Source organism: Centruroides sculpturatus, unplaced genomic scaffold (genome assembly GCF_000671375.1).
Source record: "Centruroides sculpturatus isolate CEXI.00-Female unplaced genomic scaffold, Cexi_2.0 scaffold776, whole genome shotgun sequence".
NCBI classification, from domain to species: Eukaryota; Metazoa; Arthropoda; class Arachnida; order Scorpiones; family Buthidae; genus Centruroides; species Centruroides sculpturatus.
Genome location: NW_019385277.1, coordinates 1 through 19434, shown reverse-complemented (window position 1 = coordinate 19434; position 19434 = coordinate 1). Strand labels below are relative to the sequence as shown.

At 33.2% G+C, this 19434-nt stretch overlaps 1 protein-coding gene across 1 annotated transcript; it reads right to left on the bottom strand.

Annotated features, from left to right (window-relative positions):
* Window positions 1–7894: 7894 nt before the first annotated feature.
* Window positions 7895–9124, bottom strand: LOC111637090. The gene has a single exon (XM_023382500.1). The coding sequence runs from the start codon at window positions 9122–9124 to the stop codon at window positions 7895–7897; it is 1230 nt and encodes a 409-aa protein (XP_023238268.1).
* Between the last annotated feature and the right edge of the window lie 10310 nt (window positions 9125–19434).

Sequence of the window (19434 nt, the reverse complement as noted above, 5' to 3'; positions counted from 1 at the left end):
GCTATGTCTTGGGCTACTCAAATATTTTACGTTTTTGATACTAAATTAACTTCTGAAGTATAATTTTTTATCGTTTTTATATTTTTCAATATATTTATTTTGTTTGTACAAAATAAAAAAATAATTTTTAACGATACAATAGTCTTAGTTAGGCTTAACATCGACGAAAATTCAACGCAAAGCAACACGCAACAGAGAAAAATTTCAACGTCGGATACGTTAAACCAGGGGTGTCCAACATGTTTGTTCCTCTGGGCCACATTGGAAGAAGTAATGGAGTTTTGGACCACAAGTATATATAATATATTTGTGACCCAATCCTTAAATATACAAGTATATTTGTCTAGATTACATGTCTAGATTATAGTAATAAGTATTAAAACTTTATCATGAAAAAGGACATTTTAAAAAATTACTTCTACAAACTTCCAATTTTTACTTAGAAATTCAATTTATTGTACTTTACAATAAATTCATTTATTGTAAAGGAGACAAACAAAAATTTATGTGAAAAACACGAATATTTGTTTTATTTGGATCTCTAATTAATAAAAAACGACAAAACACCATTTTAAAGTGCATTTTTATTCGATTAATATATTTATAAATAATATGCAGCCCAGAAAGTAGCCAATGCGCAAAATGATAATTTGTACGCCAAACTAAAAAAATGGTAGCCAAATTTGGCGGAAAGTAGCCAAATCTTGCAATGCTGGAAAGAATACTAAATAATACTGAATTTGTAACTCAAAGGATTATAGATCCAAATTTGAGAAAAGGAAAGAAAGAACAAAAGATAAAAAGTAGTGAGGACTACTACTTTTTATCTTTTGGCCTTTCTCAAATTTGAGTCTATAATCCTTTGAGTCACAACTTCAGCTTTATTTAGTATTCTTTCGTCAAGTATTTGAAACTATTTCCTTTTCACTCAAAAATAAAATGTGTGTAAAAGCTTACGGCTTTGTGAAACTTTTCTTGAGTTTATGCCATTGAAATAAATAAATAAAAAATAAAACAATTTGTCGGTTTTGTTTACACATTTATTGGGCCGCATTGAAACTTGCCTTGGGTCGTGGGTTGGACACCCCTGCATTAAACTATTTTTTTGTGCATAATCGGTTATCCGAAAAATAAGTTATCCGAACAACCCCAGTCCCCAATTGATTCAGATAATCGACGCTCTACTGTATTTCTTATTATATTTATATATATATAACACACACACACACACATTCTAGCATTTTAGAATATTTGAAAATTTATCATATCATCATTTGTAGAAATCTTTAATAATAATTACATTTTTTAAATTTAGCACCCTTAATTGTAAAATAAATAGCAAAAGATAAAATCTTCAACATGAAGTCTGAACTGGTAGACAATGGTTTTACAAATGAACTAGCATGAGAAAAGTGAAACGTAATTTTGATGTTTTAATCTTCAACATTCACTTTAAAAGAAATGAAAGGATGTTAGAACAAAGTGAAAATAGGAATAAATGAAAAATCCATCATCCAAGAGATCAAGATATAACCTGTAGTATACCATACTGCAGACAGATGCTCCTCTCTCTCAAACAATAAGGGCTAGCCAATAATTAAAGTACTGTATAATCAAAATTACATCATCATATTTATTGTAAAAATAATCTTGAAAAATTCAATAAACATTGCATACTACTGTTTATTTTTCCACAGTCCTCATAAATATCCAGATGTTTATCTCAGTCTCAAGTTAAACATTCAATTGTTTTCCTGTCCAAGTGTTATGAAGTACAGTCGACCCCCTATAACACTTGATAATTCCGTTTTATATGAATTCCATGTTGTATGAGTCACTTAGATGTTACAAATACGTGTGCTGGGGTGTGAACGGCTCACGTATTTGTAAAATCTAAGTGACTCATACAACATGAAATTCATATAAAATGGAATATCTCCATATCGTGGACCAATATATGTGTTGATAATTTTATACCAGTCACGCGATGTTATCAATGTTGTAATTCAACCACAACATTGATAGCGGAAGAGGCTAGCAGGAGAGCAGGCTATTTTACTAAGAGCAGAAAAGAGCAGAGCACTAGTTCTACTCAAAGAAGCAACATACAAGACAATGATGATGCAATACATCATAGACATAGACTGTGAATCAGTTGAAGAGAATTATGTGAACAAGCTACGTGCACTGGTTTCATGAGTACACCACTTGCAAAAATGCAGGGCCTAAACAGGGCGGTGGTGGCATCACCAGACTCTCTGTTTTTGCAAAAACACACAAACTAACACCTGCACTCAGACCAATCCTGGATAAAGCTAGAGCTCCACTAAAATTCTGGAGAATAAGATACACCACATACTAGCAGAACATCTGGAAATTTATGCCTTAATGGTGAGGAACACCAAAGAGCTAATCAATACATTGAGGCAAACACCGATAACAGAACACCCACATCACTATACTTGATTTTCAGGCTCTATTAAACTCCAACCCTGTTTCAGCACACTTAGAGACGTCTTACTCGCCAAATGTAGCTTACCAGCACACCACAAACAAGTACTTGAGCTCATACATATAATGTGCTGTAACACTATTTAGGTTCAGCAACACTACATATCTACAAAAAAGGGGAGTACCCATGGGGAGCCCCATTTCGGCCACTTATGTGAATTAGTTCTACGGCAATCAGAGAGAGAGGTCATTCCCAGATTCACACCCAATATTGTTTTATACTGAAGATACATAGATGATGTGATTATCTTATGGAAAAAAACAAGCTGAAGGTCAACGATTTTTTACACAGCATGAACAACAACCCATATGGTCTCACCCTCAAACTTGATCAGCTATCAAAATCCAATGTGCATTTTTTAGACATCACCATTCAGCTTACTGAAAGCAATATAGAAACGAGGGTATACTACAAACCCAGCTACCTACCTCTATACATACCAGCAGAGTCTGAGGACCCGTATCCATATAAGATTGCAGCATTCAGAGCATTAACAAATTGGGCACTCACTCAATTCTAAATGGGTGGACACAGTCAAAGAACTTAGACACAGAGGACATTGCTACAGATCATAGATACAAAAGAAACCTAATCCATGGTTTAGCTCTTAACTTCCATACTATAAATGCACACCTCCATGAAACATGGGGGGGTCCAATTTGAGTCCCAACCAGGACCCAAATAAGAAACACAGTTATACAATACAACAAAAACCTGCATTCCCCATACAAGGAAATAGCACAAAAGAAGGGCACGAAATTGGTTTACTCAAACGCAAACTATTTACTCACTTCTGAGAAACACGAAAGACACACCAGATAATTTGAGAGCACCAGGTGTACAGTATCCTGATAAGGGATCACAGGTTCCAAAGAGATCTTGTCTACATTGGATCCACCAAAAGGTCTGTTCATAAAAGGATTGCTGAACATAAATATGACATTGACAAAAAAAGACACACCACCACCCGTCAACCTACGCCACGGACTCCAATGTAAGAGCCAACTTAAATAAAACCAGTCTTATAAAAAATCATTCAAAACAGACCACATCAGGACCTTGGAAACCCTTGAGATTTACAAAGCAACCAAGTCAGGGATGTCAGGGATTTGTATAAATTTCAAAGATAGTAATGTAATATCTTATGCATGGCACTATAATTGTGATGAGCATCCGCATTGGTAATTATATATTATTCCTTGGAAGATAGACCACATCATTATTATGGAAGACTTCTGTTTAGTTAATTAATTTGAAATCTTTGGTCTTTATTACATATGGGAGAAAATTTAATTTTGTATTCAAAAATGTTCTATATTCTTGACATTCCATTTTTAGAATGACAACGAACCTGATGAAGATCTTGGTTAAAGATCAAAAACGTTAGTTCAGTGACTATATTTGTTTTGTACCAGAAATTTAAAGGTTTTTGGATGTGATAATTTTATATGTACTGGTATTTATTAGTGAATGTTGTTATCTAATGGTACAAAAATTTGTTCCGCAAGCCTGAACAATTTTTTATTTTTTACAGCTTCATTGTTATAAATACTCCAATCAATAAATGCAGATTTTATATAATAGACTCACAAAAACCTTTAAGTGACCAGTAAAATATTTAATTGAAAAAACAACAAACTCAATTGTGTAATCAATGTTGAGAATCAAATACACAACCAGGATCCAGAGTTACTACAAGAAATCAATGGGAAAATTGTTACCTTCCAACGTAAGCTCAAAAAAAGCCTATCCATATGTTATCAAAAGAAATTTGATTGGATTCTCAACAAGCAAAAACTGCATGAAGTACTACAACTCCCATCCTTGATATGCTGGGACAACATATCACCTCCTGATTTTCTCATCCGCTCATTATCACATGGACCCATGTTTGCCCTGTGTGATTCCTACATAAAACATGAAAAAGTGATGCCTGATTTAGAAAATCTGATCAATAGGATAAACAAAGTGCACAAAGAATATTTCAGATGGAAGTCAGCATTCAAGATACAACATACTAACAACCACATACAAGATGACCGAATTTGGAAGCAGATTTACAAGCCCAAAAAGTGGTTAACAGATAATAATGTAGTAGTTCTCAAGGCTGATAAGAGCAAAGCTCTGGTGTTATTAAAGAAGAAAATGTACATTTCGATGATGCAAAAATACATCAATGATACGGAGTGTGAACCTATCGAGGATGGATATGTCAACAAACTACAAGCACAAGTAAAAAAGTTTACTCAAACACCGTTGGCTAGAGTATTGAACATAAGCAGGGCAGTGGTGTCTTCCCCTGACACTCCCAGGCTCTTTGCGTTCGCCAAAACACACAAGGATATACCTTCATTGAGACCAATCCTTGACAATGCACGATCCCCACTAGATCGTTAGACACAGCTATACACAAGCGTATAGCTCATAGCTTAAACAATTATCAATGGACAGTCAGGAACTCGGTAGAGTTATTGGAGGCTTTGAGACCACTTAGCATTAATGATTGAACGTACATCACTGTGCTTGATTTCATTTCATTATACCCTTCTATAAAAATCCAGCCATGCTTTTGTGCAATTAGGGACCTCTTACTAACTTCACATGGAGCGTACCGTAAACACATATTGGAACTTGCCCACCTGTTATGCTACACATCATTTTTTCAGTTCAACAACTCTCCAGAAGCGCAGTGTCCCTATGGGCAGCCCACTTTCGAGAGATTTGTGGGAGTTAGTCATTAGACTACTAGAACAAAGAATTGTACCTATGTATATTTCTAACATACTTATTTATAAAAGATACGTTGATGACATCTTTATTATGTGGAATGCTAAGCCTGATATAAACAACTTCATTGATGCAATGAATAATAACCCGTACGGCCTCTGCATCAAATTGGATCAAATAAGCAATTCAAATGCAACTTTCCTTTATATCAATATACAATTAGATGGCGACAGGATATCGACCAAGGTCCATTACAAGCCATGCTACATGCCTCTATTCATCCCTGCCAATTCTGATTACCCCTTTTCGTACAAGGTAGTGGCGTTCTGGGCCCTAACCAAAAGAGCATTCACACACCACTCGAAATTTGACAATACATTGGCAGAACAGACACATCCAGAACATAGCCACACAACACAGGTTTGAGCAAAGATTAATTCAGAACCTTGCATTTGCCTATTCATTGCAAGTATATAATAATGACGATGACAGCTCATGCACGAACAACTCCAAATAATTCTTAGTCTTTGGCTGTGGTTGAATATAACCACCACCTTGATCTGATTTACAGAGAAATTGCTGCATGTACAAACAACAGAATTGCATAAAAGAGGCGTAGTGCTATTTATGACATTCTGCTCAACTGCAAAGACGACATAGACAAAAGATTTGCACCAGGGGTATATTCTGTCCCATTAAGGGACAATAGATTTCAAAGGGACCTTGTATACATTGGCGCCACGATACGGTCTCTAGATAAGTGTATATGCGAACACAAATATGACATTGATCATAACAGATGTACCACTGCCCTATCTACTTATGCTTCGACCCTGGGCATAAGTGCCAACTTGCATAATGTGCAAATCATTAAACTATCACACAGAAGGGAACACATACGAACGCTAGAACTCTGGAAATATATAAAGCAGGATTATGCAATAACTGCATCAACTATAAATATGCGATTAATATTTCTACAGCTTGGAAGTTTGTTTATGAAGGGGAAGACCCCCACAACTCTAAGGTGTTTTCCACCATTTCATGTGGGTATAAAATAATATTTTTTAAAATATAGTTTTGTTTATGCAATGTTTGATACACATGAGCATAATGAATTTTATACGCAAAGTTGGATATGTTCCAAAACATTCTAAAACTTTTAAATCTTTAAGCACAACAGCTTTTTGAATCTCAGAACTTTTAATCTGAAGAAGGCTGAAAAATATGGTCGAAAACATTTGTTGTTTTTTCAATTAAATATTTTACTGGTCAGTGTTAAAGGTTTCTGTGAGTCTATTATATATATTGGACCAATACCTGGTAACGAGTAACCTTTACATAATGTAGATTTTAGTTACTAGGATCATTGTTTTTATCACCCTCTTTCCATTCCACACCCCTTAAAAACCCAAGCAACACTAAGCACATGTCACTAGTTTTAAATAAAGCCAAATGAACTACTGGATTATCAGGATATATTAAGACTAATTTTAATAATAATATAGCCCAATAATCTGTTAGTTCATGGTAAACATCTACATCCAAAACAACACCAGGGTGAAGTCAACAATGTACCTTGTTGATTTCACTTATGTTATGTTGAACACACAAATGCGCATGGCCAACATAACGATTTCACGAGACATGGATTCTATCTCTAATTTTCAAATCTTCATGTTCTATTTATTCTGTGTATCACCTGAGGAAGAACTTTAAGCTGTTTGAAAATGTTTGTGATGTACTTTATTTTTTGTATAACTCACACCTGTAACAAGTTCAAGGTAAGTTACTGGTAGTTCATTTAACTTATATAAACATTCATACCTAATTTCTTTTATGTATATTAATTTTAAATAAAATTAATCAAAATCAGCACCAATCAAAATTATTCAATTAGGGTTCAATGCTGCACATACACCTAAAACAACACCCCCATATTGGACATCGTGAGCTGCCACTGCACACATTCATGATATCGAGATTGCATGTACAGTACTTTATATAATCATAACCTGTGTCTTTAATATCAGCCCACCCTCATATCTAAGCTGCATAAAATAACTAATTCTTGTACTAATTTATTATAGTTAAACATCACCAAACCCGATATAATAAAGCTACATACCAACAGACTGCCGAAAATCTATCGGGAAAACTAGCCCGATAGATTTTCGGCAGTCTGTTGGTATGTAGCTTTATTATAGTTATTTGTTAAATTAAATAAACTTAATTTATTTCTAGTTTAGGATAGTTAATTCCTGAACTATACAGAGGAAATAATTGTTTAATTTATGTCCTCTAAATGTGATATTGTAATTCAATATGATGCAGAAACTGATAAATTATTGATATTTTAATATACATCAATAATTCTCTTATAAATCTGATGAAATTAATATCAAGTTGAGAAAATTATCGTCTAGGCATTAATAACCAACATCTATCGCTACAAATAACAAGCGCTTTCAACGAAACTATTTTCGTCTTCTTCAGGTTAATTAACAGAACAGTTAATGTTCTTCAAATTCAAAATTACGGCAACGGCAAACCAGCCTTGGAATAAAAACAAATAGAACAAAAACAGAGAATTTAAAAGATGCGCGCTCAGTGCCGACGCGCATGAGCAATAGATTATTTTGCGAGAATGCGGAGCTAGCGACGTTGTTTTAGTCTGTTGTACAAGTTGACCCACAAGGAAGGCACATCCAGCGTGGGAGTGTTGCATGGATTTAACACGCTGGTAAACAGCGCCTCCCATATATACAGGATGTTTCTGCTATCACACTGTTTGAGTATCCCCACCTGGTCCCACCTCGGAGAAAATTGGTGTTGCAACACTAATCTTGCCAACTCGGTGTCGCATCTACCCGTACTAATAGATTGTTTGTGTTCAGAGATGCGGCAAGACAACATTCTGGATGTCGCTCCGATATACTGGGTATGAGCACCCGATGTTGTACTTTCCAATGGAATGGAATACACTCCAGACCACTCTAGTACAGACAAAGGATCCCTGTCGTTGCATAACACTCTTCTAAGGTTTGGCTGCGGCGACACTGGCAGGAAGAGAGCATGCTGCCTAAAAATACGGCAAACGCGGCCGGTAATACGGCCACAGAATGGTAATGGCGGCTGGATTATCATACATTTTTCCGAGGCCTGTAAAGTTGTGTCAGGAAATAGAGATCTTTTAACCTTTCCAAGGATGTACCTGTACTTAGATCTAGCGTAACCAGCCGCGCTTACCGCTGCACTTATAGTCTCAAGCTCAATGTTGACAAGAGCTTGATTAGAAGAGAGCAAAAAGGCCCTTCTAATTAGAGGGGCAATAGCAGCGTTGACATAGTGTTGCGGCTGGTACGCGGTGGCCGGGATTAAAGGAGGTATGCTGTTGAACTTATGGAACACAGAGAACAATATCTCATCCTGGGCTTTGGTGATCTTTAGATCTAAAAATGCAATTTCTCCTCCCTTTTCCTTTTCCCAGGTAAACTTGATGGTAGAATAAACCTCCATAAGAAAATTTTTGAGGATATGGAACTCCTCTTCCATGTGTTGCCAGGCTACTATAATATCGTCCACGTATCTAAGATATAAAAGTGGGTATGCTATGGTGAGGGGGAAGCTAAACACTCTTCGCTCAACATGTCGCATGAGCAATTCCGCCAATATAGCAGAGAGCGGAAAGCCCATAGGTACCCCTTGTTTCTGTAGATATATTTTCCCGTTGAATCGAAAGTAATTATTTTCCGTGATAAAAAGTAAGGCCTCTCGTATGTCTAGGATTTGCTGCGCTGTAAAACCCTCCTTAACAAGCTTAGCATTGGCGAGCATAACCGCCTCAAATTGTGGTACCGAGGGGTAGAGTGCAACAACATCCATCTTGTAGAAGTTGTAATTGCTATGGGATAGATTACCCAATACAGTAGAAATAGCGGCCTTTGCCGCAATGGACGATGACGTAACTAGAGGCGATGGAGGAAGGAGCCCACCCAGTAACTTAGCTATAGCCTTCTCCAGGTGGTAGGTTGGGTGGGACCTTTTACTAACCAGCGGCCTTAAAGGCCAGTTCTCCTTGTGGGTTTTTACTTCAAAAAAAGAGCCTAGGACAAGCTACATTGGGTGGCGGATCCACACGCCCAGGAAGAGCGGAAATACTTGGAAGAGATGCTATTTTCCTAGCCTTCCTTAGTACCGAAGGGGTTGGATCAGACTGTACAACTTCGGCATGGGAAAGCCTGAGGAAATCTGAGGCTCTGGCCAGAAAATCCTCTTCTTTGCACAAAACAAATTTCTTCTCCTTGTCCGAAATCAGGAGCCTTAGTCCCTTCTCCTGCAGGTACCGCTTTACAATACAGCTGTTCACACAATTTCCAATACCACTCATGGAATGTTTCTGGGAAGCAAGCGATGAGACGATGGAAAGCTCCATACTAGGATATACATAATCTCAAATTCTATCACAAAATATAATCTATAAGACTTATTTACTATGAACTAAAGAAATGAATTTCAATTTCACATACAAAAATTTAAAAACTTGTCTTTATAAAATATCAAAACAATGTTTCTATACATAATATTTTAACAACAAATGTTTTCCTAATATAATTTTTAGACTTTATAGAGAACTATTTAACAGTATACAAATTAAATTTCTTTATCATTAATTAAATCATTGTATATAAAATAATTAATGTACATACTTTATAACTTTAATAAATTCAAATAAAAAAGTATATATATGATTTTTTATCTTTGATATATATGTTTAACATAAGGCCAAAGGATTTGCCAGATTATATCAGGATATAATATGACTACTATTTAATAATTACATAAATCTTGATAAATTTAATGATTATAAATAAAATAATCAGATTGATTGATAAAAGCAGATTGATTGTCCTTAATTCCAAAATTGGGTTAATGAATGTTCATATAATTCTAATATATTCCCAATATATATAACTCCTAGTTACAGTTTCAATTGTGTTATTCACATAGTTATGACTAATTATTCAAGTTTTGTCAAATTAATCAGAACTTTAACTCAAACAATATGTAATTAATGTATAAAATAGTGAAATACCAGTTCACTAACTGCTCGTATTCTACAATTTTAATTTATATTTTTACATCAAAATCATTTCCATAAATGATCTTGATGTAAAAATATCACGATCGTTTATCAAGATATATCAAGATCATTTATCAATATCAAGATCATTTCCATAAATGATCTTGATATTTTAAGTATTGTTACAAAACAGTATTGTAATATGAGAGAAAAAAAAATCTAAATTTCAAAAATTGAACTAATAAAATTATTCACTCTCTCTTAATAACAATGATACATTATCTCATTCAAATGTTGAAAGATCTCTAATGAATAATAATGATAACACTTCTCATTTGTTATGTTTACTAATAACTTAATTACTTTTACATAATACTTTTAATGTATACAATTAAAATAATTTAGTATCACTTTGTAAATATTTTTGCTATGCATTTTATTTTTTAGCACTTGAAAACAAAAATTATTTAGTTCTATGCTGCAATATAAACTTTCAAAGTTTTGCTAGGAATTTTAAATTAGTAGAAAAGTAATCAGGAAATTTTTTTTACATGTAAAATCTGGATAGATATATCATTTTGCTGTTCAGATGAAATTTCCTTTATTCTTTTTTCAAAAAAATAAAGATCTATCACTTATGAGGATAGTATTGCATAACTCAAGACTCAATTTTGAAAAGTTTTTGTACAATGTAAGGCATTTTTATTACTTGAATGTTATCAAGAGTTACTGAGAGAAAAATGACATGCTAAGCAACAAACTTCAATGCATTCTTTACAGTCATTGAGGCCTTTACCATATCTTTCTTCAGATTCTGATGAGTATTTCACCTCTCTTGGTCATCTGGCATCCACACCCTCCCCCTATCTTCCATATCATCCCTTCTGAAAATTAGTTAGATGTAAACAATCCTCTTGCCTCTCTGATTAAATCACTATCAGATGAAGATGAAAATACATCATGGAAAATACTTCATTGAAAGTACTTTTATTTTTTAATTTATAAAAAAAGCAGCTAAAATAAAAAAATCTTATATTTTTAACTATTATAAAATGGCAAAAAGGTTAATTTTGAGGGTAGAGTTAGATCTTATAAAAAACTGTAAATGCTAATAACCAGTAAAATCGTCATCAAGTCTGGCCCTACTGGAGATACACACAACCCCCATTATCTCCCCACCTCCTCAACATTTAATCACCAAAATTTAACACTTCAACTAGTATGGAAAGCTCCATACTAGGATATACATAATCTCAAATTCTATCACAAAATATGAACTAAAATATGAACTAAAGAAATCAACTCTCAAAAAATCAAAAGTTCAACTGTCATACACTATCCAATAACACTCCAAATTTATTAGTAATTTTTTATTATTATTGCCAAATTATAGCCCGATGATATTTGCAGAGTGTAATATTTTTAATTATTATAAAATAGCAAAAAGCTGAATTTTGAGGGTAGGGACGAGTTTTATAAAAAAGTGTAAAATGTTAATAATGAATAAAATCTTAAGTCCAACCCCTCTTAAGATACAAGAAGACCCCTCTTGACTTTTCACTACCCAAAATTTAACAGTATCAATGCCCCGCATATACAAGCCACCATGATAAATTTCATTGCTTAATCATTAATCCATCCTGAGATATTAAGTGACACCAATACACACATGAAATTTTTTGCCATTTTTTTGACTTTTGGATTCAGGTGGTCTCAAAACATGGATATTTTCAAAAAACTGAAAGTCAAATTTGACACGATTCCAGATTTTTCCTTGTTATGTATACATAACAGCCAAGAAAGTAAAACCCTTGAGTTTTTTTTGCATTTCTTGATGTTTCAAGGTTCTGAGTCCAAAATGTAAAGATTTGGGGGTGTCATTTTTTGACCAATTGGGGATACTTCCCTCTGTTATATATAACAGCTGGGAAAGTAACATATCTAAAAATCAGGATTTAGTTCAGTTTTCAATTTAATAAATGAAAATAAATTATGACTTAAGCAGAGATCTGTAAAAAAGTTAGAAATATAATCTAAAAGTTCCAAAATTATTCTTTGTAGGTTGTAAAATAACTTAAGATCTATCATCCATCAGTTCTGCAAGATTAAATCATTTATTTCTAAGAACTAATTTCATTAATTCAAAAGCATTCTGCATCCCTATGGAGTCAAGAAAAACCATCCAATACACCAACCAAGTCCACACACTTATAAAAAATAATAATAAACCAGCAACATTTAAAACTGCATATGTGGTGCCATCTGTTATCATATTTTATTTTAATAACTTTTTATATTTTTAACTATTCAAAATTATAAAACAGCAAAAACTTTCATTTTAAGGGTAGAATGACGTTTATAGAAGACTATAAATGCTAATAATGAGTAAAATTGCAATTAAGTACAACCCTACTGGAGATCTGGAGATAATGGTGGACATTTAACCACCAAAATTTAATAGCATTGATCTCTCTAATAAACAAACCTTTTTGCAAAATTTCAGAAATTTTTGACAAAAAGCACTGGAGTTATTAAGCTTCAAACATAATGAACAAAATCATGCCACAAACACACACAAAAATTAGCCTCAAATGTTTTTGCATTTCTTGACATTTCAAGATGTCTGGAGCCAAAAATATAAAAATCTGGAGGGGTCATTTTTTTCTGGATCACCATATTTTCCCTCTATTATAATGGCCGAGAAGGTAAAAAATGATACAGAAAAATGTGTATTCTGCTTAGGTATAATTAGGCCAGGAAGACATTACAGGATCCACCCACATCACCTAAAAAATGACTGGACTGTATATGTTCTACATCTGCAAAATATACAGTATACATACACAGCCAATAGCAGGGAGCAACACAGGTACAAAAGCTTTGGGTCATGGAAGTGCACCTGCATCTGATTTACAGTATCCTAAAAAAATTGGAAATTCAGAATTTTTCGACTAGCCCAACTCAGATGACTAAGCTCAACCTAAATCTTTAAAGAAGTTAATCCACTAGACCCAATGTATTAATAATAAACCAAATGATTGCCATAATTAAGTGGGCTAACGTTTATTATTAAAATACATCAGGCTTAGTAATGTTTATATACTCTGTTGTGTGTGTGTGTGTGTGTGTGTGTATATGTATGATGCAGAAAGGTAAAGCAATAGCCAGCCAAGTGCTATAGGGGATGATTATAAAGACTGCAGCGTAGGAGTCGTCCCCAGTCAGCATGAGTAACTGCGGATAGTTAATTCCAAGAATTAAATATGTCTGAAGGCAAAGAATCACTCAGAGGTGTAGGTGATGTAAGCAGAAGTTGCAGGTTCAAATTCCACTCTGGACAAATTCTTTTCTTCCAGACTATTCTAAAAAGTATAAGTATTAAATTACTGTATTAAAATTATTCCTTTAAATAAGAGATGGCACCTAACATCTACCTCTAATACCAAATTACTTATCTAATTATTAATAGTAGCAAAAAATAGCCAGATCAGTTACACCAATCTTTTAGTTTATAATCCACTAGGCTCTATTTTGATTAAAAAATTATTAGTCCCAAATTTTCACATCTTTAGGTACTTTTTCTCAGAGCTGAGGAGATTGTATTGGAAGCAAATTAGTTGCCAGAGAACTCTGAACCAGTAAAAATGGACTAACTCTTGTTCTTTTATCATGTATAGTACTGTACTTTCAATTAAGCTTTTAATAAGAGCATTAACCTCCCATCTTGCATTATAGAAGCCTCCTAAAAATGCAAGATCTTACTATATGTTGATTCCCCTGCATTATGAACTTTGTGTATTACTGTTGATTTTCTTTTCAGAAATTTATATTCAAATACATTCTGTTAGCTACTTCTAAATTTTTTTTGTCAAAAGAATGTGAGAGTAGCCAGGGGTACTCTAATCCGCTAAGGATTGTTCGTACCACTTAATCAGCACAGATTATCCGAAATCTGTCTCCAAAGTTTCGGATCGAGAGATCCGATCTTAAAAGTTCTTATAGGAGGGCTGTAATATTCAGCTTTATGAGGATTAGAGACTGTGTAGTCTCTATCCAATTGTCAGGCCCCGACACCAGTTTGTCAATTAAGTTCCTCGGACAAACACGCGTGTGAGATCTGATTCGGACTCAAATTAAGAGACATTTTAATTATAAACTAAATAATAATAAATTTAATAAAACATAAGAAAATATAAAGTAATACAAAATATGTATGAACGAGAGATAGAACTACTACAAATAAGATACAAATTGAGAGATATATGTACTTATATTATACCCGACTTGTGATCGAGAGAGAGAGCTCACAAAATCGTTAGAAACATACAACCTGTTTTAGTTGTCGTTCGTTTTCTTCTCTGTAGGCAAGGGACACTTTGGAGATAAAGTTCATTTACTTCTTATCATGGGAGATCGATATGTGCACAAAATCAAAGTATAATTTCTAAGTGCTAACTCTGGAATTCTTCTGTGTGACTCGTCTAAGGGCGTTGGTCATCAGGAGGAAAATGTGTGGAGTTTGGACACTTTCAGATCTGTCACTGAACTCCTCGAATTCTGACAAATTTCCCCTATATCTTCTGATTTATGACCAATCATCTGCTAGAAACTCTTTCATGTGAACGGATGAAAGGGGGATCAAAGAGGGGTAGATAGTTCCATCTGAGCGAGATGTTTAGCGGATAAGGGAAAAACAGAGGATGTACGAACTTCCCTCAAAGGAAGTAACATCTGTTATCTGCCTTTTCCCACATTAAAACATTATTTTTCTCACAAAAATGAAATAATATTTTATGATAATATTTAACGTTATTAATAAATTTACTGTTTTAGACCCAGAGCCTTTCAGGTCTCACAAGAACAATACAAAATGGATTATAAGATTTGGGTTAAATCTAGTGTTTTTGAATACAGTAGAGCCTTGATTATCCGACCGTCCTGGTCGGAGAATTTCAAATGTCCGCTAGTGATGTGGCGCTACAATAATTGGCTGTGTCTCGGCTACTTTAATATTATTTTTACGTGTTTTAGCTGGCAACACTCATTCGACCATGAAAGGGAGCCAGCTTACAACAAGCTGGCTTCCTTTCATGCCAGCTTGTTGTAAGCTGGCATGAAAGGAATCTTACAAGCCAGCTTACAACAAGCCATTTTAAACAAGGCTTAATTTTCTAATTTTTAATGATACAATAGTGACAATTATTATTTTAAAAAATTTTTGTTAGGCTTAACATTGATAAAAATTCAATGCAAAGTAGGTTAATAGCAATATACTAATATACTAATTACATGGGATATAATAATATACTACACTAATAATGGATTTTTTCATACTTTTCAGTTATCCGACCAATCCCAGTCCCCAATTGAGTCAGATAATCGAGGTTCTACTGTACTATGACCACAGACGGAAAACATTTTATCAATGATGATAATGATAGTGGTAAAAATAAAAAAAGATAAGTACTTTCACTTTCAATAGGAATGCCAGATGATTCTATTAGTAGAAATGAAATTGTCATTCTGGACTAATATAATCAAAGTTTATTTTAAATTATTTAAAGGCAGGAATCTGAATCAGAGGCTAGGTCTACCAGCTCCATAACCATTCTTTCAAAGAATGGATTTTACAACTCATCCTTTGAAATTTACATATAATTTAAACCAGCAGTTCCCAACCATTTTTCATTAGCGTACCCCCTTGGCATTTCCAACTTCCCAATGAGCAATGCATGCACAAATCTTGCACTGCCTGTTTGTAGAGAGTGTTGCCATTTTGAATTTTATTTTTACTCAGTTCTCGGTCCCCTGAGTACCAACAAGTCTGGTTTTTTTTATGCGTGAATGATTTGGGCACCTAATACTGTGCGCCAAATTGCAACTTTTGACATATACTTCTTCATACCTCTAAGCTGGTAACACGGCAGGCAGTACAATTTTATAAACAAGACATAGTCTTGTCAATAAAAAATAAATAAAAATACTGAATAAATTACGATAAAAATAACAGCTTGTGGAGAAAATCTGGAGAAACTAGCTATGTCGTTTTTCTTGCTAACAATAAAAAATACTTTTTATAAACAACAGAATACTTTTTTCAAACAACACATAGGGATATTGTTGAGAGATAATAATAAGAATGGTAACACACCCCACCATCAAAAATCCGTAGCATAATCACTAATCACAGATAATGGTATCCCCACTACCATTGACTGACTGCACAACATTTATTGATCTGTTGCATTGTTGCATCGTACAATCAGCAGCATAAGTTTTTATTTCTATTTTTGCATTTTGAAATGTATAATAAAGTTTGTGATTGTTGCAAGGAACATTTTTTACCTAATAATTTTTTAATACTATTAATTTGTGATACACAATATAGTATTTTTCTGCCATAATAACTAACTTTTTTCTGTACCCCTAAACAACCTATCGCATACCCTGGGTTGGGAATTACTGATTTAAACTATCGAATTACATTCAAATTTTTCTTAGATTAGATTTTTATGAATAAAGTCCCAATTTATACAAATCTTTAAGAAAAACTGGTGACTAATTGTTTTCATGATATCGCTTTCAATATCACAAAATTTATCTCTAAACTTTCCCAGTAAAAGTTGTTGTTTAATCATAGATGAGATTTTTATGATAAGACTATAAAACAAATTTTAAAACATCAAAACCTTAATTCTTAAAAATTACTAATTCTACTAATTGAAAAAAAAAATCTTTGTTGGAGTTATTTATGTAAACAAAGTGTGCATTAATCTGATAAATTTTTGATGTAGACAAAATTATTGGAAAACTAAGTTTATAGTTACTAAATTTAAATCACTTTCTACAAATGATGAATACTTATTTTAACACACGCTATAATTTTTGAATTTACATTAAATGTTATTTTACAAATAATTACTTTAAATATACAGTATGTTGCACTCTACCTTTTATTTATTTATTACTTTCTAAATTTATGGTAAACAATAACTAAAATATTCAAAAATTTTTTTTAGACAAATGTACTAAGTAATTGTGAAATACCTTTCAGCAATTTACCTAATTTCATTGATTACAAAACAGAATTTATTTATTTTTTTTTCATTCGTTAATATGAAATATTCAGACTAGAAAATTAACGGGTGAAATTATTATTTGAGTAAATTTATACAAAAAAATGTAATAAAGATAATTTTTCTAAAATTAATTTTTACAATATTAACATTAAATAATTAACAGGTATCTGTGATTTATAATTAGGGATGTCAAGAGGGAGAGATGGGAAAAACGCTTTCTGGGGCCCTTAACATCAATCAAAGATATTTTTACTAACTAACATTATAATTTTTAAGAGTGCATTTTATTAATGAAGCATTCTACATATTTCATTTATTCAATATAAAACATGGCAGAAGGGCCTGTAAAGGGCCTGAGGAGTTAACCCGGGTCCCATATATGACGACAAGCTTTTAAGTAAATATGAATTTAAGATTTAATTAAATTAACTGACATTTTATTATAACCACTACGTATTAAAGTAATCTATTAATTACTTATTTAAAAGTTGTTTACGATTAGGTTCAAGATAAACAAACAATGAATTAATTGAGTAACTTGTGTTTAATTTAGGCGTTTCGCGATAATTCAATCAAAACATTAAAAGCTCACGTTTACAGTGGTGAATTCGCAGCAACCCGAAGTCCAATTTTCATCGGACATGCTAGCAATATCCATCTCTTGGCTGCCATCCATCACACTCATCTAATCTTTAAAAATAATCAATTACAATTTATAGTACTTAGTACTCCCTCTATCGGCGAAATTGCGATATTAATTAATTAATGTATCAAAAACAATACATTTTTTTAAAGTTGCGTTTATTAAATTTTTAGTTTACAGTCAACAGAATAGTACTTGTTGCTTACAATCTATAAAGCAACAATTTGGTCGGCCTTATGGCTAAGATCAAATGTTTAGTTCCCCGTCCCCACCTATCCCTTGTGGGGGCATATAGGGGCATCACTATTTGGTCGGATCCATTTGGTCAATGACTAAAGCCTATTTGGCTTATTTTTGTGACTGCGGGCATCACCGAGGTCCCCGTTCCTGCTCGCTGCGTACTGCAGCAATTATAGTAGGTAGGGGTAACCAGGGGTGGTGCTTTGCGGGATCTTCGGATCCCAGTAAACTTTAAAACGCAGAATAGTACAATTCTTTTATAAACCAATTTCTCTATCGAACATTAAAAATCGTCGAAAATATTCAAATAATTATATATAACAAATAGCGATATTATTATAATAATCTTTTCTAAAAGGAATTAAAACAATCATTTTTGTATTAGAAATTTACGATTCAGATTAGAATAGATAATTGACAAAAATAAATGATTCTTAATGATTGCAAATTTGTGAAATTTGAGATCTGTAGCAACATGCATGATGAAACAATTTTATATTCTCCACAAACTGCATATTAACAAATTATTACATATACACGGAGAGTCTATCAATGATTCCTAAACCATTAATGTTATTGGTTGATCATTATTATATTTACCGAACTGTTTGCTTTTGTTTAAGAAAATGTTCAAATGTATGCGTGTTTGCAATTAGTCACACTAGGCAATATCAAAAGGTCAGTTTATTTTTGATTCTGCTACATATAAATTTAAAAAAAAATGAATGCAGAAAAATCTTATTTTCTGCCTTAATTAAATTTATTATGTGTGATGTGTAATATTGTTTTACTTTCTCGGCTATTACGTATACATAACACGAGAAACTATTGGAATCGTGTCAAATTTGACCTGGGATTTTTGCAAACCTCAACATTTTGAGAATCCCCGAACCCAAAAAGTCAAAAAATTCCATGCGGGAATGTTAGTATTAATTTGTTCAGTATCTCTGGATGGAGTAAAGATTAAGAAGTAACATTTGACGTGGTAACTTGTATATGAGGCATTGATGATGTTAAATTTTGATTGTTAAAATTTGAAAGAATGGGGAGATAGAGGAGATTGCGTGTCATTATATTGTGGGTGGGGTCAGACTTAATGAAAATTCTACTCCTTCTTGGCTTTTACAATATTTTTAAAAACTCATCACTA